This window comes from Callorhinus ursinus, unplaced genomic scaffold, assembly GCF_003265705.2.
Source record: "Callorhinus ursinus isolate GAN/ISIS: 27379988/994484 unplaced genomic scaffold, GSC_fseal_2.0 scaffold47, whole genome shotgun sequence".
Lineage (NCBI taxonomy): Eukaryota > Metazoa > Chordata > Mammalia > Carnivora > Otariidae > Callorhinus > Callorhinus ursinus.
The window spans coordinates 8,062,972-8,089,155 of NW_027397109.1; the positions used below are offsets into that span (position 1 = coordinate 8,062,972).

General features: G+C 47.2%; 1 protein-coding gene across 4 annotated transcripts in view; it reads left to right on the forward strand.

Annotated features, from left to right (window-relative positions):
- The window catches only part of ENTREP2 (endosomal transmembrane epsin interactor 2), a 459,294-nt gene that overhangs the window by 426,470 nt on the left and 6,640 nt on the right, over positions 1-26,184 (forward strand). For all 4 annotated transcript variants that reach the window (XM_025893132.2, XM_073882519.1, XM_073882521.1 and 1 more), the window contains 4 exons: positions 6,859-6,966; positions 14,604-14,764; positions 15,355-15,490; positions 22,941-23,016. In XM_025893132.2, coding sequence (XP_025748917.1) covers positions 6,859-6,966; positions 14,604-14,764; positions 15,355-15,490; positions 22,941-23,016 — 481 coding nt within the window. The remainder of the gene's footprint in view (positions 1-6,858; positions 6,967-14,603; positions 14,765-15,354; positions 15,491-22,940; positions 23,017-26,184) is intronic.

The following is a 26,184-nucleotide window of genomic DNA, read 5'->3' on the forward strand; positions in this document are numbered from 1 at the left end:
ATCAGGGGCACCCACAGGGGAAGGCACATGTTGATTCTGTAGGGATGACACCTAGTCTGCGTCTCCCATCCTGACCTCCATCGTGAGCTCCAGACACACCTTTCCAACTGATCATGAACATCTCTGTGGGCAGGTCCCTGGCAACCAGCTTTACGTGTCCCAGACCACATTGGTTATTCTCCTTTGAAGACGGTCCCTTTCCCTCAGGCCCCTCTCACCCTGCTGGCATCATGCTCCCACTCACAACGTATGCCTCAGAATCATTTCCTACCTATTCTCCCTCAACCCCATCTGTGCCCAACCAGTGGCCATGCCCTGCTGGTTTCAGCTTCAGAGTCACTCTCAGACTGCCAGTCTCCATGCTTCCTCCATGTGTCTGGTTTCACCCCTCTGCAGGAGTGGCGAGATGGTCACTCCCATGTTTCCAGTCTCTCGTTTCAATACATGCTTACTGAGCACCTGTTATATCCTGGCCTCTGTGCTCGGCCCTACAAAGGGTGTCTCTCTCAATCATTTGTGAAAATAGGCTGCATTATCTCTTTCCCAACATCAACACATTCAGAGGTATCTCATCACTTAGAGAATAAAATCCAAGCTCCTTAGACTCATTCCAACCACATCTGTGCATGTGCTTTAACGCAATTGAGCTCCCATCCTGCTCCATCCTTAGTGGCTGCAGGAGCAGGGAGGACACTTGAGTTGGCCGCAGTAATGTTGTTGCACAGACTACTTAAGGCAGTTGTCTAAGCCCTGCTACAACCACTTAGGAAATGGAAACAAAAAAACCTACCAAGACCTTTTGGCCAAGATGGAATTATAGGAACTGGATTTAGTCTCCCACCTGAAATAACTCCCCACTCTCCCAGCCAAGAAAAACCAAAACAGACAAAATAAGAAGACACATCAGGCAATAAGGACAGTGATCCTGAGATATGGTCAACAAATGAGGTGAGTCCTATAGTGGCCCCAGCTTACAGCCTTGAAAGCCTCCAGGTCACAGAGCAGGGAAGGGGAACCCAGGAGGATCCTTGCAGACTCCCAGAGTTGGGGACCCAGAGCTAAGAGTCCTAGGGAGACTAAAGCCTGGGGACTAGAGTTCCCGGACAGAGTAGTAGAGGGGAGAGAACTCTGGGGTCCTCAGAGGATCCCCCTGGAGTATTCAGTTGGATATTGATTAGCCCATGCACACGAAGAAACTGTTGGAGTCTTAGAAAAGAACCACAGAAAAAGGTTTAGAAACAGTGTCTGGTGCAGGTCTGAGAGTAGCACCTGTTTCCACATTGTTCAGATTGCCCACAACACTCTTACCTCAGGAGTGGGGAATAATTAGCCCTAGACTGAACCCTGCTCAGTTCTGCCTAACAAATTTTATAAACAAGACTCTTCTCTGTCTTCACACTGTCATTGAACGATTTAACCTCGGGGATGTGTTTAAACACGGTATGTTAACTTTGTCCCCTATGATATTATCATAATCACCCTAATTGGCTATTTTACAAGGAAGCTTTAAGAACAAATGAGCAGGGAAAGGGATTGTACAAAGACTTTGTGATCACAATAATTTACAGGAGATTGGGGAACTTTCTTAAAGCATGGTATAGATCAGAATACATGGGTTCATGTATATATGAGTAAACCACTGGGGATGCTCCCAGATAAGAAAGTCATCTGGACACATACCTAATGCATATACGAAGCATTCAATGAGGAAATAAAATGAGTATTTCCCACCTCCTCTTGAGGATTTCTCAACCCCTTGATTAGATTATTGAAACTAGCCTCTTTAGTACCACAGTCTTTAGGTGAAAGGTATATTTTCCCTGATAGTTTTTTGAGTATGTACAATATTTTGTACATGTTTATATGAATGAGATTGTATGAATAAGATTAAATTGGAGGACATATCATTATAGGCATACCTTGTTTTATTGTGCTTCATTTTATTGCACTTCTCAGATACTGTGTTTTTTATAAATTGAAGGTTTGTGGCAACCCTGCATCGAGCTAGTCTACTGGCAACATTTTTCCAACAGCATTTGCTCACTTCATGTCTCTGTCACATTTTGGCAATCCTCACAATATTTCAAACTTTCATCATTATTATATTTATTATGGTGATCTGTGAGCAATGATATCTGATGTTACTATTATGTTTGGGGGCATCACAAACCATGCCCATATATAAGAGGGTGAACTTAATTGATAAATATTATATGTATTCTGATGGCTCCACTGACCAGCCATTCCCTTTCTCTCCTTGGACCGCCTTGTTTCCCAAGACACAACAATGTTAAAATTAGGCCAATGAATAACCCTACAACAGCCTCTAAGTGTTCAAGTAAAGGAAAAGTTGCATGTCTCTCTCTTTAGCCCAAAAGCTAGAGATGATTAAGCTTAGTGAAAAGGGCATATTGAAAGCTGAGATAGGCCAGAAGCTAGGCCTCTTGCACTAGGTCTCCAGTTTGTGAATACAAAGGAGAAGTTCTAAGGAAGTTAAAAGTGGTACTCCAGTGAACACATGAATGATCAGAAAGCAAAACAGCCTTATTGCCGATGCGGTGAATGTTTCAGAGGTCTGGATAGAAGACCACACCAGCAAACCAGCCATAACATTCCCTTAAGCCAAAGCCTAATCCAGAGCCAGGCCTTAACTATCTTCAATTCTGCAAAGGCTGAGGGAGGTGAGGAAGCTGCAAGAAGAAAGTTCGAAGCCAGCAGCAGCTGCTTCATGAGGTTTAAGGAAAGAAGCCATCTCCATAACATAAAAGTAGAAGGTGAAGCAGCAAGTGCTGATGGAGAAGCTGCAGCCAGTTATCCAGAAGATCTAGCTCAGGTAATTCATGAAGGTGGCTACACTCAACAGTAGATTTTCAATATAGGCAAAACAGCCTCCTAGTGGAAGAAGATGCCATCTGGGACTTTTATAGCTAGAGAGAAAAAGTCTATGCCTGGCTTCAAAGATTCAAAAGACAGACTGACTCTGATAGAGATGTACAATGAAATTAATGTTGTTTTCATGCCCGTCAATACAACATCCATCCTGCAGCCTACAGTCAAGGAGTAATTTTGCCTTTCAAGTCTTGTTATTTAAGAAATACATTTCATGCAAATCAAAACCACAGTGGGGTACCACCCCATACCTGTCAGAATGGCTAAAATAAAAAACACAAGAAACAATAAGTGTTGGCAAAGATGTGGAGAAAAAGGAACCCTCTTGCACGTTTGGTGGGAATGCAAACTGGTGCAGCCACTCTGGAAGACAGTGTGGCAGTTCCTCATAAAGTTAAAAATAGAACTACCTAATGATCCAGTAATTGCACTACTGGGTATTTACCCAAAAAATACAGAAACACTAATTCAAAGGGATACATGTACCCCTATGTTTATAGCAGCATTATTTGCAATAGCCAAATTATGGAAGCAGCCAAATGTCCATCGATAGATGACTAGATAAAGAAGATGTGGTGTGTGTATCTGCAATGGAATATTATTCAGCCATAAAAAAGAATGAAATTTTGCCATTTGTGATGGCATGGATGGAGCTAACAAGTATAATGCTAAGCAAAAAGAGTCAGTCAGAGAAAGAAATACTATGTGATTTCACTCATATGTGGAATTTAAGAAACAAAGCAAATGAGCAAAGGAAAAAGAGAGAGAGAGAGACAAACCAAGAAACAGACTCCTAATTCTAGAGAACAAACTGATGGTTACCAGAGGGGTGGTGAGTGACAGGATGGGTGAAATAGGTGATGGGGATTAAGGTGGGCACTGGGTGGTGTATCGAATTGTTGAATCACTGTGTTGTACACCTGAAACTAATAACACTGTATGTTAACTATACTAGAATTACAATAAAAAATAAATAAAACAAAAAACTATTTTTCAGAACAGTCAAAAAAATACATTTCATAAGCTTATATATAGCTGCCATAGATTGTGAATCCTCTAATGGGTCTGCACAAAGTCGATTGAAAACCTTCTGTAAAGAATTCACCATTCTAGATGCCATTAAGAACATTCATAACTCACAAGAAGAGGTCAGAATATCAATATAAACAGGAGTTTGGAAGAAACTGATTTAGCCCTCCTGGATGACTTCGAGGGGTTCAGGTCTTTAGTGGAGACACTAACTGCAGATGTGGTAGAAACAGCCACTAAGAACTGGAATTAGAAGTGGAGCCTGAAGATGGGACTGAATTGCTGCACTCTCGTGAAAAAACTTGAATGAAGGAGGAGTTGCTTTTTATGGATGAACAAAGAAAGGGTTTCTCGAGATGAAACCTACTCCTGGAGAAGATGCTGTGAAGATTGTTGAAATGATAACAAAGGATTTAGAATAGTATATCAACTTAGTTGATAAAGCAGTGGCAGAGTTTGAGAGGATTGATTGACTCCAATTTTGAAAGAAGTTCTGTGGGTAAAATGCTGTCAAACAGCATCACATGCTATAGAGAAATCTTTCACGAAAGGAAGAATCAATCAATGCAGCATACTTAGTTGTCTTATTTTAAGAAATTGCCTCAGCCACCCCAACTTTCAGCAACCATCACCCTAATTAGTCAGCAGACATCAACAGGGAGGCAAAACCCTCCACCAATAAAATGATTACAAAATCGTTACAGATGATGTTTAGCGCTTTTTAGCAATACAGCATTTTAAAATTAAGGTATGTACATTTTTTAGATATAATGCTATTGCATACTTAATGAAATATAGTATAGTGCAAACGTAACTTCTCTATGAACTGGGAAACCAAAAAAATGCATTTGATTCACTTTACTGCAATATTTGTTTTATTGCAATGATCTGGAACTCAACCTCCAATATCTCCAAGATATTCCTGTATACTAAGTCTTTGGTCATTTTTGTAGATCATGGTTATTTTTTTCTATTTATGGATTTGAGAGTGAGTTTCCTAAAGAGGAATGAATTGTACGTGGACAGTTAAAACTCCACGAAGTGTACCCTCTGAGACAGAGCACAAGCCAAAGATATCTGCTCTCACCATCTTATTCATCTTAGTCTTATTCATAATACTTGAAATTCTAGCTAGTGCTATAAGGCAAGAAAAAGAAATAAAGGCATACAAATTGGAAAAGAAGAAATAAAACATTTGCATATGGCCTCATCGTCTACATAAATCCCAAGGTCATAAGATACCAGATAAATATGCAAATATAAACCACATTTCTATATCTAGCAATGAACATGTCAAGATTGAAATTAGAAACACAAAAATAAACCTCAACCTAACCCTCACTTTATTCAAAAATTACCTCAAAATGAATCACACACTTAAATGTAAAATATAAAACTATAAAAACTTTAGAAAAAAATGTAAGAGAAAATCCTGACACCAAAGCATGATCCATAAAAGCAAAAATTGGTAAGCTGGACCTTATGAACATGAAACTTTTGTTCTGTGAAAACTTATGTGAAGAGGATGAAAAGAGAAGCTATGGACTGGGGAAAAATATTTGCAAATCACACATCTGACAAAAGACTAGGATCTAAAATGCATAAAGGACTCTCAAAATTCAATAAAAAAGCAAACGATTATATTGGAAAATGGGCAAAAGATACAAACAGACACTTCACCAAAGAGGATATACAGATCAAATGAGCACACAAATAGATGTTCAGCAGCACTAGCCATCAAAGAAATGCAAATTAAAACCATATTGGTATATCATTACACACCTATCAGAATGGCTAAAATAAAAATAGTGATACCAAATGTGGACAAGGAAGCAGGGAAACTGGATCATTCATACATTTCTGGTAGGAACATAAAATGGTTCAGCCACTCTGAAAAACAATGTGGCAGTTTCTTATAAAACTAAACATTCAATTACCATATGACCCAGCAATTGTACTCTTGGCTATTCTTCCCAGGGAAATAAAACTTATGTTCGCACAAAGACCCATACACAAACACAGACATTAATGGCAGCTTTATTTGTAATAGCCCAAAACTGAAAACCACCCCGATATTTCTCATCTGGTGCCTGATTAAGCAAACTGTGGTACATTCACCATGGAACACTGCTCAACAATAAAAAGGAATCATCTGCTGACACATGCAACAGTGTGGGTGAATCTTGAAGGAATCACGCTAAGTGAAAAAAGCCAATTTTGAAAGATTAGATGCTATATGACACCACTTGTATACCTTTCTTGAAAGGACAAAATTATTAAAAGGGAGACCAGGCTAATGGTTGATAGGGATTGGGAATGGGAGATTGAGCTGGAGCAGCGGGGAGAGAGGTATGTGTGTCTCTGAAAGGTCAACGTGGGATGGGGATCCTTGTGGTGATGGAAATGTTCTATATCTTGAGTGCATCGCTGTCATTCCTGGTCATGATATTTCACTATAGTTTTGCAAGAGGGAGGAAACTGAGCAAAGGGTCTGCAGGACTTCTCTGTATTATTTCTTACACCTGCTTGTGAATCTACCATTACCTCAAGGTAAAAAGTTTAATTTAAAAACTTGGCATTTTACTAAAGTCTTCAAAATTTTCAGTTACGTTTTATAATTGATAAGGAATGCCCACCTACTTAAATGTCAGTGATTTCAAGATTTTCTTAGTGAGTGCCTAATAGTGATCAAAAGTGTGAAATACACCATTCAGTGTCTAAGAATAATTTGATCAGCACTGTAGAAGAATAAACAAATGTGTCTCTATTAAACGCCAGTTTTGGTTATTAAAACAAACGAACAAAAAACTACAAAAGAAAACCTTCATCAAGTGGAAGGCAATTGGTCACACTCGTTCTGGACCTTGAGGGAAATGCTAAGGATCTGCCATCTGGGTTGTCGAGGTGAGACTGACATTCTGCTGCATTTTTCTCTCACAGGATCTCCTCTTCAGTGTGTGTGCCCTCAACGTCCTCTCCACCATTGTGTGTGCACTGGCCACAGCCATGTGCTGCATGCAGATGGTCTCTTCCGATGTCCTGCAGATGGTAAGTGGGCCCCTGCCTTCCCAAGCACATTCAGAATGGTGAGCCTGACCCCTTTCTCCTCCAGCCACTTTGAAACCAACGGAGAGTGGACTCTTCTAGCTTCAAACCAGAAGCCCCAAGGATGATAGACCTGAGAGTCCATGGTGCTTGGCAGTCCCTCATGCTGCCCTGTACATTTGGTGTCATTAATGTATTTATTTCAGGGATTTGTTAGAGCTGAGTGTTAACAGAGTCCTGCCACCCTCATGCCCCTCTTGAGTAATTTTAGTGACAGTCCTATAGCCCTAGACATCCTCTGGGCCCAGGACCTCCAGGGCAAGGTGCCTTCCTCCAGCTTCAGAATTCTCTTTTAATAAAGGAAGATGTTGTAGAAAATGAGTCCTTTTCAAATTGAAAACCTGCTCATCTGTGCTTTTTAGATTTGCTAATTAACCCTGAGCTCATAATCTACTGGCAGAGTCACTGGCTGGCCATGATTTGATCACCCCTCCCCCTGCCCTGCACCCAGGCCAGAGTCTTACAGTTGAAGAACTGCCGCTCCCAAGGGAGAGATATGAGAATAGGAGCAAGGGTCACACACTTATTAATACATGTTTATAAGTACATGCTTAATAGATAATGAAGGCTCTTCATTATTCAACATGAATGAAACACAGCCCACTGTTCAGTACGTTACCACTAAAGTCAGTAAGATAAAGAGAAACTGATGGGAAGATATGGTTCTCCAATGCTAAGGGTAGGAATCATCTGTGTGTGTGTGTGTGTGTGTGTGTGTCTGTCTGTCTGTCTCTTTTTGCTTCTCCATATGTGTCTGTCTCTGCCTCTGTCTCTGTCTCTCTTTTTGCTTCTTCCAGACCTGCCCTGCCTCCCCCTCCATGTTTTATGCATCTCATGAAAGAAAAAGCAAGCTATTCTTGTAGTAGGCTGTTTTATTTGCTCTTTCTCATCCACCCCATGGCAATACATCAGTTCATCAAGTTACAGGGCCAGAGAGCATCATTACCAAGATGTTAAAAATTCATTGGTTCTAATCATATGCAACATCCGCCTCTTTGTCCCAGTGTATATCTACACAGCTGTCACAGCCGGGGCTGACCTTTCAGAGAGGTGGCAGTTTTCTGAAAGGGATTTAATTAAGCAGTTATTCAGCAGCGATGAACTTTTGGCCTCACTCACCGAGGCCTCATGTTGGTGATTTTCTCCGGTGTGTTGTAGAAAGGAAAGGTTAAGTACCGTGGGGTTCTACTCACCTCTGCAGATTTTACTATTGATCTGTAAATATCGTACAAATTTGACCAAACTAACAGAACCAAGGGGCTATAAATATAAAAGTTTGCACTCCCTGGTGTGAAGCATTAGAATGAAAATTACCAGCTAAACCCAGATATAGCACAGGGTAGCTGTGATGGTGTGTATGGTCATGACCACATGAACGCAGGCTCACACTGTCCTTCCGCCGTGTGGCACACGCGCGGGCCTGCCATCCTGGGCCTGGCATCGGCCGCGTCTGCATCCGAGTCCCACCTCTTCTGCGACTGAAGAAAGTGACTCTGGATGTGTCACCGAACCTGCCTGAGTCCCGGTTTCCTCACCTCTGAAATGGACCGAGTGGCATAGCGGGTGAACGTTCAAGAAGTGTGACCTATTCGACTCTTCAATGCAGGGGGAATATTAGTTTGTGATCGGGAAGGTCCTGCAGCCATGACCAAGCATGCCGTGGCCCTTAATGTCCTCTGTCAACTGCAAAACACCACAGGGGGGTAAGGTGTGGTCACAGTGACAATAGCCGCCATCAGAACCCATGGTTTTTCCATCGCTGGGTACTTGTGGGTAAGTTTGCTTCTAACCCCTGGCGTGGAAGTAGAAATCGGTTAAATTCCTGCTGGCGAGTCCTTTTCCCTTTGTGAACTGGGCTATGGGACCAGACAAGGTTCTACTCTCCTTATAAGTCCCTTGCTGTGCTGCCGACATGCAGAATCTTGGGAGCCAAAAAGGAAATGGGGGCGTATGACCATGGCGCCTTGTGGGACCCCTGTGTGGCCTTGGGCACATCGCTGCCTATTTGTCCCAGTTTCCTCTGCTCTCTGCAAGACAGTTCATGCTCTGCCATCCTCACGGGGCCGCTGAGAGAAGAATCAGATAATGCATGTGCGTGGGCTTTGAAAAACCCTGGTGGCCCACGTGGAGGAGGTTGGCTTTTACCACATGGGTGAGAGGCTAGGTGAGACTGGCCACACAGGCTGCACCCTGGAAAAGGAGAAGAACCAGGGGCTCATGGTTCACCCTGAGGGATGGAACCTGGAATCAGCTTATTCATGAGCATGCCTCAGAAGCTCTTTTTAATTTTTAAGAAAAGTCTCCTTTTTTCCCAGCTTTCTTCAGGTGTAATTGACTTTAATTTTCTTACTTCATTTCATTAGACTGTTGAGTTAAAGAAGTAATATGTCATCACTGAAACAGGTAAAATACAGAGATATTTAAAGACAAAGTTAATAAGCTACCTTCTCCCTCCTCATTCTCCTGAGGAAACTTTGCAATGAATCCTTCCATTTCTTTCTTGATTTCTTAGTGTTTATATTAACACATACAGATAGTCTATTTTCCCTGTTCCTCCTTCCTTCCTTCCTTCTCTTCATTCTTCCCTCTCTTCTTCCTTCTGCTAGGTCTTCCTTTTCTGGTTTTAAAGATTTTATTTATTTATCTGAGAGAGAGCGCGCGCATGAGCAGAGGGAGAGGGAGAAGCAGACTTCCTGCTGAGCAGGGAGCCCGATGTGGGACTCAGTCCCAGGACCCTGGGATCCTGACCTGAGCTGAAAGCAACTGAACCACCCAGGCGCCCCGTGTTATGTCTTCCTTTTAACCAAATGGGATCACACCATTCATATCATTCTGCAACTTGATTTTATAACCTGAAACGATCATGGACATCCCTCTAGGTCAATATACACAGAAATGTCTCATGTCTACACTGATGCATACTGTGGATATAACGTCCATTAGCCATGTCTCGTGTGGATGCTTGGGTTGTTTCTTGGTTTTGATTTTGGTTTCGTTAGGCCCGTGCAAACGGCACTACAATAAGCTCCCTGCACATACAGTTATGGCTCTCTTAGTCCGCTGTGCTGAACCCACTGGCCGGAGAGCCACGGTCCTCCATCCTGCCCGTAAGATGCCCTGCCTCCTCCCCACAGCACAGCCGCCTCTGGTTCACCCACATGACATCTCTGCTCCCAGCAGTTGGGTCACAAGCTGCCTAAGGGACAGTTGTAGCTGTCCCCCGAACAGTCTAGGCCAGGGGTATTTGGCTTGTAAGTGCATATTGTACTATTACAGAAGCCAATGAAATATGAGTGCAAAAAAGATCTTTGTTTCTGTTATAAAAAAAAAGTGAGTGCTTTGGAAGGATTCAGTGAAAGAGGGTGCCTAGATATATTGCTCTCAATTTCGGTGTGGGTGAGGCAATCATAAGGGATTGGGATACAAATTTTTAAAAATCTAGGAGGTGTCTGCACACACATCGTTTCACAAGTACCTTTAAGTTCCCCCTCTGCTCCAAAAACACAGAAACGGGAAGCAAGATAATTCTCTTGGTGTCATTTATGCACCAAAGACCACGGGGCACCCCAGACCGTGGACTGACTCACAGCAAGGGCCTTAGCCTGGCATGGAGGGGACCCATAATTCCTTCCTTCCTCTGTGGATCGGCATCTGGGGATAATTAACCATTTTTGGAACTCATATCATGAATGCATGTATACATGAGATGCAAAGCTTTATGCCTAGCATCAGAATTTATACAGCTAGAGTACTCTAATATGTTTTGGAAATAGTGGCAAAAGGCAACTGATGATAAAATTCAGTTTATTGATACAGTTTAGCGGAGAAAGCTTTTACCTCCAAAGTATCTCAGATCTCACATTTTTAGTTTTGTTTCTTGAGCATAATCTCATCTTCCCCATTTCTCCATTCAGCTCTTTTCCTTCCCATGAACTTTATTGCCAGCCACTTTAGCCTAAGGGACATCATCTGCTATTACATGTGTCTCCATTAGGCACTTGCTTGTGAACTTCATCTTTTATTATTGTCATTTATGTTCTCAACACCAGTCGTGTGCCCTGTAAAGTAGAACACCTCCAGAAAGTGCAGACGGAGCGCCGAGCCTTTCACAGACGTGCTAACGGTGGGCTCACCCATGGAGCTAGCAAGGGGTGCCACGGTCAGGGACAAGGTTGTAACACCCGCCACCCTGGAATTCCCAGAATCACTCAAGTGTCAATCACCAGTATCTTCACCTCTCCAGCTCACCCCAGTTCCCACCAGCGCCTCACAGAGGCTGGTCTCTCCTTGGACCCACAGGGACCTGTTTACCAGAAATATCTCTGGGTGGTAGGTGCTACTTATCTATCAGACTAGGACTGAAGAGTGGTGATTTTTTTTCTTTTTTCTTTTTTTTAGATTTTATTTATTTATTTTTAAAATTTCAAGCAGACCTGCATTGAGCGTGGAGCCTGACACAGGGCTGGATCTCACAACCTTGAGATCTTTACCTGAGCCAAAATCGAAAATGGATGCTTAACTGACTGACCCACCCAGGCAGCCCCCCCGATTAATCTTAAAAAGCTAGTTACAACAGACAGTCCTAATAGTGAAACATATATGCTGCAAGCATTGTGACTTTAATATGCAAATGAACATTTGTCCACCAGAGTTTTGATTTGGGGCCAAGACCTTCTGTGTGATTGGGGGGTCTACGTATTAGTGTACCGAGTTGTATTTTTTTGTGTAAACTGCATTGAAAATTGCACCATCTGTAATTTCCAGATTCAGTTCCTTTAAATTGAAGTGAGACATGCAAAGCAAGCAGAATGCAGAGCTCCCCTGGATGTTTTATGACTCATCTCCACTCCCTTACAGCTGCCTTGCCAGGACCCGGCTTGGCAGAACTTTCTGCTCAACTGCTCTCCCTTGTCAGGTCTTTCCAAAGCATTCAACTTGGTTCTCGTAGAACAAGCAAGTTTTCCTGCCTGCATTCATAGTTCATCATGAATTACGGTCATAACTAAACTGGCCCAGAGCAAGGAGGACCACCCGGGGAAGAAGTGACAATTCAGAACCGGTTTTCTACCCACCACACCCCAATGCAGGCTCAGGCTTTGCGCCTGGCCACTAATTTGCAGACGTGAGAGCAGGCAGTGTGGCGGGGTGTGGGCTGGCCAAGAGGCATTCCTGCCGGTCCTGAAGGATGACTGGGAGGTTGCCAGGTGAAAGGGAAGTGGGGATCTGGGAAGAGATAACAGACACAGAGATAAGCAACCATGGAGGCAGCTTCCACCCCTTAGGGTGGAATGCAAGGGTAGGAGTGGGGACGGAGCAGAATGGTAGCTCTCTTCTTCCAGACTCCCTTTAGCGCCCCCTGTTGGCAGAGCTCAATAGGAAGCCAACCAACAAGGGAGTCTGGGAAACGGGGTTTGCAGACTTCCAGCCCTAGCATCTCAGAGCATAGTCCCAAGCAGGTGACCTTGGGCTTGGAGACAGACCCCACCTCATTGGGGGAGGAGGGTGTATGTCAAGTGTCACTTGCAGGCTTCTGCCTGGGAAGGCTGAGGAACCTAGGTAAAAATTTAGCTCAGTTTGCAACAAGCTGTGTCTGACCTGCTTCCCTAAAGATGGAGCCAACACACCACTGGAAAGGTGATCTGGCTTTAGAGCAGAAGTGGTTAAAGTTGTCGTTTAGCCTTTTAAAAACCTCTGGTGTATGGCAGCATCTCTGCATTTAAACCTGCTAATAGGATCATCTGGAGTGCCTCACTTCTCTCGTTGAAAATACTTGTTGTTCCCGTTCCTGGAGGGATTGTATCTTTGCTAGGAAAGCATTTTGACTTTTGCATTTCATGCTTGAGTGTGTTATTGATTTTTCTAATTTCCGATAGAGACTCATTCAAAATATGTCCCTATTAGACCTCAAGGACATTTGGCCTTGTCCCAACTGCTCAGCTTTGTGCAATACGCATCGGGGTTGACAGCTTTCCAAGGCAGGGGACGACAGACACATGTTCGACCTGCTCATAGCCACTGACTCACCTCTATTTCAGACAATTAAACAAAGCCATGGCTCAGACCTACTGGAAAGGCAAGGAACGTGCTCTGTGTGTTAAGAAAACCCACATGAGACAATTTCAGTCTGATGTGTTACATGTGTAGACATGGTCACTATTCTTTCTCTGTGAGTCTAGAGCATGCTGATTTCATGGCATTTGACCATATTCAGAATTGTGACCTCACCCTTACTCATGCAAAAATGTCCTACCATCCCAGCCTCTGATCAAGTCCAGACTACCCTCAGCACAGCTGCCAGAAGGTACTTCCTACCACACATCTTTAATAGCACTGCTTCCCACCTCTAGCACCCTCACTAGCTCCCCAGTGCCTCCAGAATTAAGAATTAACTTCTAGAGTATTATATAAATTGGCTTTTCTTAAACACATCTTTTACTAGCTCACCTGTTCTTCTTGAGCCTGGAGCACCTTCTTGCAAGCCTACCTACCAATCTTTAGACCCATTCAAATGTCATCTTCATTAACCCTTTGTAGACTCCAGGTCCCCACATAGTGCTCGGAGAGCTTGTTTACTAGTGGAACTGTCCTTGCTTGGCTGTATATAGTTGATTGTCTGACCTTTCATGCGGTGGGGTGTCCCAGAGAGTAGCACAGTCTTCTTGCACCTGCAGGCACTCACAGTGAGGTGTTGATGGGAACTGGAGCAATGGCTCAGACATCTCCATGCCACAGGTAACCTCTGGGGAGCAGTGAACAGAGGATGGGAAGTTATTGGCCAGTGTTACCTATGGGCAGAAATGGAAAGCTAGGTAGAGGCAGGGTTCTTTTTGTTTAAACGATTTTACCTCAGTTTGCTCAGGCAGCATCTCGGTTTTAAGGTTGCCCCACAGAATGTTCTGGAGCTCATGATTCTTTTCCCTCAGAGCAGTGTTTTACAAAGTTTATGAATTTCCTAGGACTGAGAAATATCATAGATACTATGTGTCCAAAGGGACCTATAATGAAATATATGAGAAATGTTCCATTAACGGATTAAACAGATTTTTTGGGGGGGGGTTGCAGACCTTCTCAGGAACTTTAACACACAAACATGCATTACAGGGCTCCAAGAAGAGAGTAAAATAGTTAACATTTCCCAAATTTATTTCTCTGTAGGAATTTGGGAAGGGGTAGAGAGGAACATCTTGAGGGTCTGGTGTTTTCTCACGAACATACTTCCGGAAGTGCAATCTTAAATCATGGACGTCAGGCACCCTTTTGACCCACAGGCTTTGAATAGTATAATCTGAAGAGAACGATTTAGGTGTGGGGATAGAATTAAAGACTTCCCAGACTTTATTTCTCCTTAGAATGGAGGCATTCTGCGTAGCAGTGTGAGAAACAAAGCCTAACGGAGAAGCTTTGGGGGCAAGGCATTCCTCATGGAGCCATCATCTTGAAGTGTGTGTTTTGCTGTCACAGTCCGACAGTTTAAATTACCTAAGTTCCAAACGGATCATTAAAGCTTATGTGTAATTAGCTTAATTAGACACAAGCCACACAAGATGTCCCAAATAACTCTGAATCTCTCTGTTTTCCAGTTCCTTCCACAAAGGGCGCATTCCACGAGCCCAGCCTGCGTGACCCCCCATGGCACCGTGCTCCACCAGACCCTGGATTTCGATGAGTTCATCCCCCCACTCCCACCTCCACCCTATTACCCACCAGAGTACACCTGCACGCCCACAGCCGAGGCCCACAGGTGGGTCGTTCTGGTGATGGTGGCAGTGACTGGCATGGACACCAGGAAGATAGGAGCAGTCGGGGAGATGGAACTTGCAACGGCCACACTCATTTTCAGTGGGGCAGCTGAACGGAGGAGAGCGAACATATGAGAGCATGTTTGATTAGAGAGCAGAGCGTGAACAGTGAAGAAAGATAGAACATTGGCTTAGAGAAAGACCATTTCTCTTGGTATTGCTGCCATGCAACAACAAAAGCAAACCACAAGAGTGGCTCCATTATGTTCTCATGAAACGCAAAACTGCCACTGAGTTATGGTCATTAACGTGACCTGTAAAATTAATTAAAGATTTAATCGGCTCTATGATTATTTTAATTTTAATGGACAGGGCCGTAGAGTTTAGTGAAAATGTCAACATCTCTCCAGAAAAAAACAAAAAACAGAAAAAGGTAAAACTGCCTAGTGAATGAGCCTTTGATTTCACAAACACAATGAGTATTTGACCAGGGGAAACTCTGACAAGTGACATTCCTTTAAGAGAAAGGTCAGCAGTTCAGGCTCCCCTCCCCCACCCCAGGAGTGACAATGCAATGGTTCTGCCTTTTCAGGGGCCTCCACTTGGACTTTGCTCCCTCTCCATTCAGCACTTTGTATGATGTTGCCATCAACAGTCCCGGCCTGCTCTACCCTGCCGAGCTCCCCCCACCCTACGAGGCCGTGGTGGGCCCGAACACCACCAGCCAGGTGAGACCCGGGCCCCAGACAAGCCTGTTCCCTGTACTAACGCACACTCCTTGCATTTGTATTTCTCTCTGTGGCCTTGTGGAGAGGAGGCAGCAGGCTCAGAGAGTAGACCCTGCAGAGATCCCACCCCAGGCCCAAGGATGCCAATCCCAATGTTTGTGCTTCTCCCCCTTGGCTTCTCTCAGATGCACCTGAGCTGACTGCTGGCTGGTGTGTCTGGGGACACAGTGCAGAAGGAGCAGGTACAGGTTCAAAGCCATGAGCAGAGACCCCCAGGGATAGAGCTCAGGCTGTGAACCGAGTACCCAGGGGACTCTGGCCTGCTTCAGCAACATGCCTCTGTCATTGTCTCCTGGGGAGGTGAGAGAGCAGTCCTGGATCCCTGGTCCTGCATGAGGCTGGGCAGCTGTAGGCCAGGGAAGTGCCTGAGCCACCAGGTAGGTGTAGCAGGCTTCCTCTGAGCCAGATGAGCCAGGCACTCCCACAGCTTTGGGGTGCCTGACCCACAGTGGGCAGGCACTGGGGATACATTGGTGAATTCTCGGTTTCCTCATCTGTAAAATGGGGATCATAATAGTACCAAGCACACAGGATGGAATGGGATGTGTGGAATGGACCCAGCACAGCACTTGACACAGAGTAGGTTCTGATTCAGCAAATGTCACTTGCCCTTTTTATGGTATTGTCATCTTCACTGTCGACATCACAGTTGTCACTCCTGAATATCAAAGGCCACAAGCCAGGGCAGAGAGGTGTGAATACTCAGAAGTTCACGCAGCACCCAAGTGCAGGACAGGCTGCGGTGAGGCCGCAGCGCTGGGGGCGCATGTGGGGAGCACAGCAGTCAAGCAGAGAAGGGGCACGTGCAGGGGAGCTGAGAATTCCTGCCAGGAATGGGGGCTGCATCCAGTTCTGGGCCCTGAGCCCTGGGCAGAGGAAAGTATGCAAAACCAGAACCAGGAGCATCCGAAGGGCACTGCTGTGCTCTCCCGAGCCCATCTGGACCCACATCCCTTTGGGCTTCTCAGCAGCATGGAACCTTCGGACAGGCTTCCCAAGTCACCTGCTAGGAAGGGGTGCAGGCCTCAGACCTGGCCCAGACCTTCTGATGTCCTCGCTGCCCCTTTGAGATCTCGGGTCCACGTGGTGAGAAGGCCAGGAGGCAGTGCCCGTCCTTTTCCCGGCCACCCACCGAGGAGCTCCTGGCCCTAAGGGACCTCTGTGGGTGGAGAAATGGTTTTCCACAATGGCTGTTCAGACTCAGCTTCCACAAGCCTCGGGAGACAATCCCATCCACAAGGGAGGTCACATTCTGCAGGCCGGACGGTTGTGGGGCAGGAAGAAAAGGCAAGAGATGCCTACCTCTGTGCCTAGTGGGACGTCGGCCACACGTTTTTTACAAGAAGGATTCTCCTTGAGGGTCACCTGGGCGGGACTGCTCAGGCCCGCCCCAGCCCACCCTGGTGTTGGCCACCTGAGCCTCTGGGCCTTCCTTCTTCGCCTACTCTTGCCCTGAAACGTCCTGGACCAGCTCATCAGGCTGCAGACAGCAGACGGACTCGGCCAAGGACCCTTGGCCTTTTTTCTGTCCACAGTAGAAGCAGACATGTGGGAGCTCCCTGGGGTTGGCATGGGGGCCGGATTCATTAGTGGAGAGGCAAAGCGTGACTGAAATCTTATTTCTAAACTTATAATAATTGAATTACTCTTGAATTTTGTAAAAAGCTGAGTGGAGAATTCTGCCTTTCTGAAGTGATTTCTTTTCCTTTTTATGATAAAAATCACTCAAATCAATATTATCAATGGAAACTGTGAAGGGAGTCATAAGTACTCTGAGGGGAGCCCTGTGCCCTGCTGGAGGGTACTGGGCAGGGACATCCAGTCCATATTTGGGGGTGTCCAAGGAGCCTCTGTGAGCTGAGGGCTCAGGCTGAGTGGGTGGCAGTGGCAAGGCTCCGAAGAAGGGACAGCACAGCATGCATATCCTCAAACAGAAAGCCGCTCAGGATGAGTCTGTAAGGAATATGACATGGGTAGAGGGTGACCTGCTCGGGGTGGCTCATTGGAATCCGGGGTCATCAGAACACGCAGCTTCCATAGCTTGGGTCCTTGGAGAGATCGGGTTAGCCGCAGAGGTGGTCACCAAATTCCAGGGAACCGAGAAGGAGTAGGAGGCAATACTTCGGGGTGCTAGAGGAACCGGACAGGCTGCAGAGCAGAGCACAAAGGGGCTCCTAGGGGTCCTGGGCTCACAGACACAGTGGTTCGGGAGGGAAGAGATAGGTCCAGCACTGCCCAGAGGCTGTGAGGAGCTGACCCTGGTCCTCCTGGCTCATCATCCAGAGACTGCTGGTGACCTTGGCAGGAGCGGCTACAAGGGGGCAGTGGGGTAGGTGCCGGTAGGGGCCAGAGGAGGGGATGGGACATGAGGGGTGTGAGTGAGTAGTTTTTAGACTCCGGTGGGCATCCCGGGCTTGTTGATCAGATACAGGTGGCTGAGCCCCCGCCTCCCCCAGAGTTTCTGCGTCAGTAGTTGGGGAGGGGGAGCCTGCCGAGAATTTGCATCCCTACCTAAGCCCCAGCTCCCGCTGTTGCTGGGCTGCTGGTCGAGGGACAGACTGGGCACTGGAGTAGATCACTCTCCTGAGACGCTTGCCCAAGAGGAGAGAAGATAGGAGGTAGTTAGAAGGACTGTGGGCCTGGGGCGTGAGAGTTACCAAGGAGCTCCCCCGGGCTGGGGAGCAGCTGAGCCAGGGTCAGGAACGGAAGTCCATAGGAGGCAGGAGGGGGATGCTGACTCAGGCTCAGATGGTCATTTCTGCCCTGTAACCAGCAGGGGCACGAGGCAGGGCAGTACATGGTCCTGGAGACCCCAGCAAGCCCAGAGGAGTGTGATTCTCCACGGCTACCTTGGGGAAAAGAAAAGAGTTCTGCTGTCACCCCTCCTCCACCTGCTGCTAATTGCCATCACAGAAATTCAGCTCCTTGCTGGGGACCAACTCTGGCCTGCCTCTCTGTCCTCCCTTGGTGAGCCATCACCCCCATTTCCAGAAGGGAGAATGCCCTGGGAGGATGTGTGATTCTGGGTCCACCACCCTGTGGAGAGCCACAGGACTTCTCAGAGCCCTTTGCTTCTCAATCCTGATGGTGAGAACCTCCCAACAGCAGTCCTGATGATGGGAATGGGGAATGCCCCCCTCCAGCCTATCAAGGACCCTGGATGCTGGACAGGGGCCTCTGGATTTGGGTGTGACATCGAATGCACCACCCCACACTTGCACACCAGAAGGATACTGATGAGTGTTTTATCGCTGGTTTAACTCTTTTCTTCTGGAGCATGGAATACAGATCTTCCTCAACTTACGATGGGGTTACAACCCGAGAAACCCCTCATAATTTGAAAATATCCTTAACACCCCTAACCTACTGACCATCATAGCTTAGCCCAGCCCACCTGAAATGTGCTGAGAAAGCCCGTCTCATATTGTGTTGGCTCAGAAAATGGCCAGCTTACAAGGGCCTCCGCAAAAATGATCTGTGGAAGAAGTGTGGGTCCTCCTGGCCTTTCTCTGGGCGGGCCCCACTGGGAGGGGGACGAGCTAGTGATTAAGAGGCCTCCTCCATTCTCCCCTGGAGGGGAAGCCTGGCGCCTTGCTGGGCCCATTCTCTTTGACCAGGTGGTCTGGCAGCGCTTTTCAATCCCACAGACACATCTGGGAGTCTGGAAGTCAATGAAACCCATTCCCATCCACAGAGGGAAGGCTGCACTGGCCAGCTGCCTCCCCACCCCCCCTGGCCAGGGCAGCCCTCCCACCTGCAGATGGCAAGGAGCTGCCCCCCTTTACAGTACCATCCTTTCTCCCAGGGGGAGGGGGAGGTTAATTACTTCCCCTTGTGGACAAAAGGCATGTAAATTGCCTATCAGGACTTGCCAGGATAAAGAGAGGCAGACAGACTGATGGGAAAGCAGAGTTTGCATTGTGCGGGCCCAGGGGCAGGAGGCCGTTCATCTGGGGGAGATTTTTAATGCAGGAAGAAAAAGCACCCCTTGACCGAGCACACTGACTTTTGACCCATTCACTCTCCCAGATTGGAGACTTCGTTTGCCATGTCCTTCTATTTCCCATGGCTCAAGACCATAACTGGAGGGCAGGATGGAAAGGGGTGCATTCCTTTCTATAGCAAGAACGTTCCTGGGAATTTGCCAGTTTGATCTTCCTGTGGGGATGACAGGCTTACGTTCCAGGGACCACAGAAGACTGTGCCGTGTTCTGTGGGATACGGAACCATGAGCTGAACAGAGTCCCCTCCTCGCAGAACTAACAGTCTGGTGTGGTAACAGGACAGACTCAAAGAAACTTCTCCAGGGCTCCAGGGGAAGAGCCAACCTTGACAGTTTGAGTGGGAGTGGGCGTGTGAACAACGGAGAAGTTCATCAAGGGACAGCCTGGGCAAAGACACGGTGGTGGGACAGCGTGGAGCCTGGTTGGGGAGCTGAAGGTAATGAAGGAAGTTCACGGGAATAATTTGGGTACAGATTTTATGACCTTGGATGTCGGACTACAGCAGTGCCTTTGAAGAGTTTGGCATTCGGAGTTGATATGATCCAGTGGTACCTCGGGAATTTTAATTTGGTGGCTGTCTGGCGGGAAGCCTGAGGTAGGAGACTAGAAATTGTGAGAAAGGCAGGGGACATGGCAGAGGTGCAGCCAACCGTAAGTCCTCAAGGTTAGAATTTATAGTTTCAAATGAAATCACCTTTACATTTAAAAATCTGAAAAGCAAAGCCGCTTCAAAGATTGCCTTGGGGCATTAGCCTAAGATCTTAATTCACATTATCTGGGATTGCAGACAATTACCCCCAAAGACAATCTGATATAAATCTGATACTTGCTGGTTGACCCAACCCAGGAGTGGGAAATTTACTGCAGAAATAGGGCAGAATTTTCATGGGTGTCTTAGCCACAGAGCTTCCTAAGAGAAAGGGAGACGAGGAAATTATTTGCCCAATGCCAACTGGACTTTTTTTATTTTTATTTTTTTGAGAGAGAGCATGCGTGTGCATGCATGCGAGCAGGGGAGTGGGAGAGGGAGAAGGAGAGAGAGAATCTCAAGCAGGCACCATGCCCAGTGTGGAGTCCAAAGCGGGACTCCATCTCACAACCCTGAGATCCTGACCTGAGCGGAAATCGAGTCAGACGCTTAACCAACTGAGCCACCCAGGCGCCCCCACAACGGACTTTTAAATTACAACAACTGGTCAATAGAGCGTGTCTGGGACTAAGTAAATGCAGCCTCTGGATGTCCCACGCGAAGCCATACACACAGCCTCACCTCTCAGCAGCCCTCTCCTGCAAGAGCTGTTACAAGCCTTTATTGCTAAACTCAAATTTCAACTTAAATTCTGTGCCACAAATATATGCCTTCTCCCCTCTTCTGTTCTCCTCTCCGCTGCCTTTATATGGAATCAGAAATGCCATGCGAACCTCATAGCTGTTCCCTCTCCAGCTTTCGGGTGGCAGGGTGGCCTTGGCCATCAGAGAAGGCCAAATTCAAATTAAACCCTTGCTACCCCGCTTACGAGATGTGATGGATGTGCTGCCAGGTGGCTGTCTCTTCTCAAACCCAGATTTGACCAGGAGCCAGAGGGAAGCCAGTGCCACCACTGCGAAATACGAAATGAATCCAATTTCCTCCTGACCTTGTCCCACTGTGCCTTTTATTTCTCTTGTTTTATTTATATTTCTTTATTACCAGGAGCTCGTCTTCAGGCCTCTAGTGTCCAAGTGGCCACCCATGCCTGCAAAATTAAAAATTAAAAAAAAAATGTTTAAAGGGTCAGGAAGAGTGTTGGAAGGGAATGAACCTTGAGGGCGTTGTTCTTTTTTGTGTGATTTAGCAGAATATTCTCGACAGAGATTTCCAGCATCTGCTGTAGGCAGATAGCGATTTCAGTGAAAAAGCAGGTGAGCGTTGGTGGCCATGGGACCCTCCTTCCCCCGGTTCCCTCCGCAGCAGAACGGGTGCGCTGAGGAAGGCACATAGCAGGTGCAGTATCACACTTAAGTGGGGTCAAAGGGAACGGTTAGGCGGCTCTGGGTCTTCGCCGCAGGTGCCGTTCTTGCCCCCAGACTGTGTCACAGGTCCCCGCCGAGGGTACGCTTTCCCCCGCTGTGTGTTGGTGGGAGGGCTACAGCCCAGCACCTGCCACGGCTCCAGCCTGGTGGAAAGAGGAAAAGACTATCAGCTCTCCGAGTGAGGTGACGGGAGACAAGGGAGGCAGGGATGGAATTACCTGAGCTGGAATCGAACCAAGCGCAGGGGTCCTCCTCACCTTCCCAGGCCTCCCGCAGAGCTCATTATTTGCATGCAGGTCCCCAAAGCAATTCTGAAATAACACAAGGACTCAAAAATCGTTTTTTGAGTCAGCACAGAGGCACACATGTACGGTGTTCATGACATTCAGGCACATGGCCCATGTAGGGCCATTGTCCCCTAAAAGGAGCAATGGAGCAGATGTGGTCACCCGGGGTGGAACCGAGTGTGCGAGCAGAGGATGGGAGGCGGGGACAGGGCAGGAGAGCAGAGGCGCCCCATCCCCGCCCAGCAGAGGAGGTCTGGTCTTACCCCCCGCGCCCATGTTCCTAAAGGCCTCTCTGGGCGAAATGATCCCTTCAAGAGGAAATCTGCAAGAGCATGCTGACTTCCAAACATGATGCAATCGTGTACCCCCTGCACCAGGACGGGACAGTGTACCCGGAGTCAGGGGGCCCACGTTCAACCGAGCACATGGCCCGAGTGGACATGAACCCTGAGCCTGAGCTCAGGCAGGGGGGGCAGCCTTGGGGAGCAAGCTCTTGCTTCCAGCTGCAGAAGGCAAAAGGAAAGAGGAGCAAATGCAAGCTCTGGGGGAGTCTGGGAGCTCACGGAGGCCAAGATTGTGTCTTAAACGTCCACCCTGTGTGCAAGCTGTGCGGGCCCAAAGCATTACAGGCCTCATGACTGTCCCCTGTGGCTTTATTCTTCCTGCTGTGGAAACAGGGAAGAGAGCAGTTGGGAGGAGGCGGTTAGAAGCAAGGCCAGGGGCTGTCCTACCTCCTACAGTGACTCTGGAGGAGTCTGTGTGGCCTTTGTTGGTCCCCAGCAGTGCCCCCGGAAGTGGAAGGTGAGCGGGCTCGGGGTGGCTGGCGCCTGGCCCTGGTGGGCTCTTGGCGATTGCTGGGCACTCTGCTTTCAGAAGGTCAGAGAGACGGGCTTAGGCCTTGGCAGTGATCCTTTGGCTTTGGCATCCTCATAGCCTGACCCCATAAATTTAGAGGAGAAAAGCAGAAATGTACATACATGTCTTCCTAGAAGATGAGCTCTGATGTCAGCCTTGATTTCTGGAGCCTGTTGTGATGTCCCCTCCAAACTACAGATGACCCATCCGATGCCTCGTTTCTTGCCATAGCTTACGAGTGTGGATCAGCAGGCGACCGAGTCCAGCCCCGGGGATCCAGATGCCATGGCTGGCCTCGGCACACAAGGTAATCTTACCCCTTTCAGCATTTGAAATAAGTTTATATTTTCCAAAGCATGTCCCCTTTCCTCTCCTATTTCCTTCTCTCCTCCTCCCTGCTCCTGCCCTCCCTCCATTGCTTGCTCTTAAGGAGATGGAATTTGCTATAGCCTTTGCTCTTCAGTACCATATACGTTCTCCAGAGTTCCTCCCTTAGTGGCGTGCAGTAACAAGTAAGTCAGTACACCTGGGGGGCCTCATGCTTTCTCTGGGGGGTCTTGCCCCCTCTCCCCCAGCGCCCTTTCTCCTCCGCTTGAGGGGTATGGGTTTGAAGACACGCTTGACTCGATCTGGGATGGACCCTTTCTGGAGCTAAAACTGTGTCAGGTTCATGTCCACTGGGCTTCTGCCTCAGGAGGGAGCCAGGCCCGGGCCCCTGTGCCCACTGACTTTGGCGGGAGAGGCCGGGGGAAGGACGCTGGAAGTTGTATCCTGGTGGACATTGAAGGAAAAATGTGGAAGGTCTCTCAGACGTGAGGTGGGAGCCACTGTACGAAGCCAGAGGTGGGGAGGTCGTCTGAGGTGTCAGGAAAGTGGACAACCCCTAGTCACAGAGGGAGCAAATGGGCAGGGGCTGGGTCCTTGGGTGGGCTCAGGTGGGTGGGCTTATTCAGAGATGGAAGTCAGCTAACTCATGAGATAACTAAAGGTCCCAGAAAGGACCACCATTACAGTCCCAGGGCTCAATCCCAACTCTAGTTAACGTCTAAGAAATAAGAAGGTGCCATCCTACGAGCGTGCCTCTGGGTTGTAGGAGTCTGGGCTCTGCTGTTCTAGGATTTAGAAGTGACTTTGTCCTTCACTTGGTGGCTCCTAGCAGCCATCAAAAGCTGTGGTATCCTGTGGCCTTCCCAGAGACTGCTGCAGGGCACAGCGTGTCTCTGTCCCCCACCACAGGTGACCACACCCACCCAGTACATGCCAGACTTTGCACCGACAGGGCCCCCTTTCCCCATTCCAGCCACATCACTCCCAAAAACGCACGTTCTGGAGGAAAGCGTGGTCGGCAAGGCCAAGCAGCCTGGTGGCTCCCAGAGCCCAGGGCAGGTAGAGATGGACAGGGGAGTCAGGAATTCTTGCAGGGGGCGGGGCCTTCCTCACTGCCCAGGATGCGGGCAGTTAGCTGGGCTCGACTGGGAAGCTCAGGGCTGCTTCCAGCACCGACTCCGGGCAGAGGGGGCAGGCTGGACGTGGGCAGGGTTATATGGAGAGGAACGGACAGACACACTCAGGGGACAGCAGGCCAAGCACGTTTCACTTTAGAAAAGATGCCTCCCACCAGGTCATTTCTGGATGGGGTGAGGTTGAGGTCCCTGTCATTGTTTTGGTCTATGCATATCCAACTGCTCCAGATCGTTTGTTGCTTGTGTACCTTTGACAAAAGTCAGCTGGGCATAATGGCGTGGGGGTAGTTTTGGGCCCTGTATTCCGTGGCATTCGTCTGCGTGTCAGTCCCTCCGCGCTGACGACCGGTCGCTCGGCGCTAAGCCTTCCCATCAGCAAGCCACACCTCCCCTCTGCTCCTCTTCATCAGGATTGTTCTAGGCCATCTATGGCCTGTGTGTTTCCATATCCCTTTTAGAACCCACTTGTCCGTGCCCACAAACACTCGAGCTGGGAATTTAGCAGGAATGTCATTAAGCCTGCAGAGGGTCTGTCTCCCCGTGGATTTGGATCTTCTTTGACTTCTTTCATCAGCATTTTGTCATCTTCAGAATACAGATCCTGAACATGTTTTGTTAGGTGTATACTTAGGAGCTTCGTTTTCTTTGGAGCGGCTATAAGTGGCGTTTTTACTTTGGGTTTCTGCACACTCGTTAGTACGCGTGACCGACGGCGGTACGGATGTGATTCTTTCTTGTGTGCTCATCTGGTACCCTGCAACCTTGTCAGACCCATGTATGAGCTCTAGAATTGGTGGGGGGGTGCCTGGAAGGGGATACATGCTGGTATTTTCACTTACTGAAATAAAATAGTAATGAGGACATGAAGGCTGGCAAGGCCGGAGGGAAGGTGCTACACCCAGCCCTGACTGGAGGCTTGTAAATCAACCCACCCCTTTGGCAAAGCATCTTGATAAAGAGCCATAAAAAATGTTTATGCTGTTAGATGTGGTGATCACACTTCTGGAACCACCCTAAGGGAGTAATGCAAAAAAAAAAAAGAAAAGAAAACCATGGGCATAAAGATAACTTGCATTTTTCATAAGTAAAAACTTACACTTACAGGGACAATGATGTCCATTGATAAGAGTCGAGGAAGATATGATACATATGCTAAATATGTCATTTTACATTAATTAGGAAAAACGCTTGTGATCCGTTAGGTGAAAAGCTAGAAGTCCACTAGGATGATCAGTGCTGTGTAAACAGGCTCACAACACAAGCCGGTGAGGGGGTACAAGAATGTCTTGGCCTATGAGCTTTCCCTGTTGTATTACCCTAATTCTATAAGTTTCTGTTAATGATAGCGATTTGGAACTAAGTCACATTTCTCTCTCTGTGACTCTGTTTTCCTGAGGAATTCAGCCATTGGATTATCGCTGACATTAAGAAAATTGGGATCAAGGATATATGCTTATGTCCAATCTCATCAAATGGTACATATTAAAAATGTGCGGGGTTTTGTATATCAGTTATACCGTGATAAAGCTGTAAAAAAGAGAGAAAACGGAGATCCAGAGGAATCCGCAGGGGTGAATAGGATTCAGAATAATTTTAATATGCGGCTGTGTGATTTTGATACAGTTAATAATTCCACTAGCTGGTTTAAGGTTTTCTTTTTTTTTAATAATTTTTTATTGTTATGTTAATCACCATACATTACATCATTAGTTTTTGATGTAGTGTTCCATGATTCATTGTTTGTGTACTACACCAGTGCTCCATTCAGTACGTGCCCTCTTTAATACCCGTCATCAGGCTAACCCATCCCCCCACCCCCTCCCCTCTAGAACCCTCAGTTTGTTTTTCAGAGTCCATTGTCTCTCATGGTTCGTCTCCCCCTCCGACTTACTCCCCTTCATTCTTCCTCTCCTGCTATCTTCTTCTTTTTTTTTTCTTAACATATATGCATTATTTGTTTCAGAGGTACAGATCCATGATTCATCAGTCTTGTACAATTCACAGCGCTCACC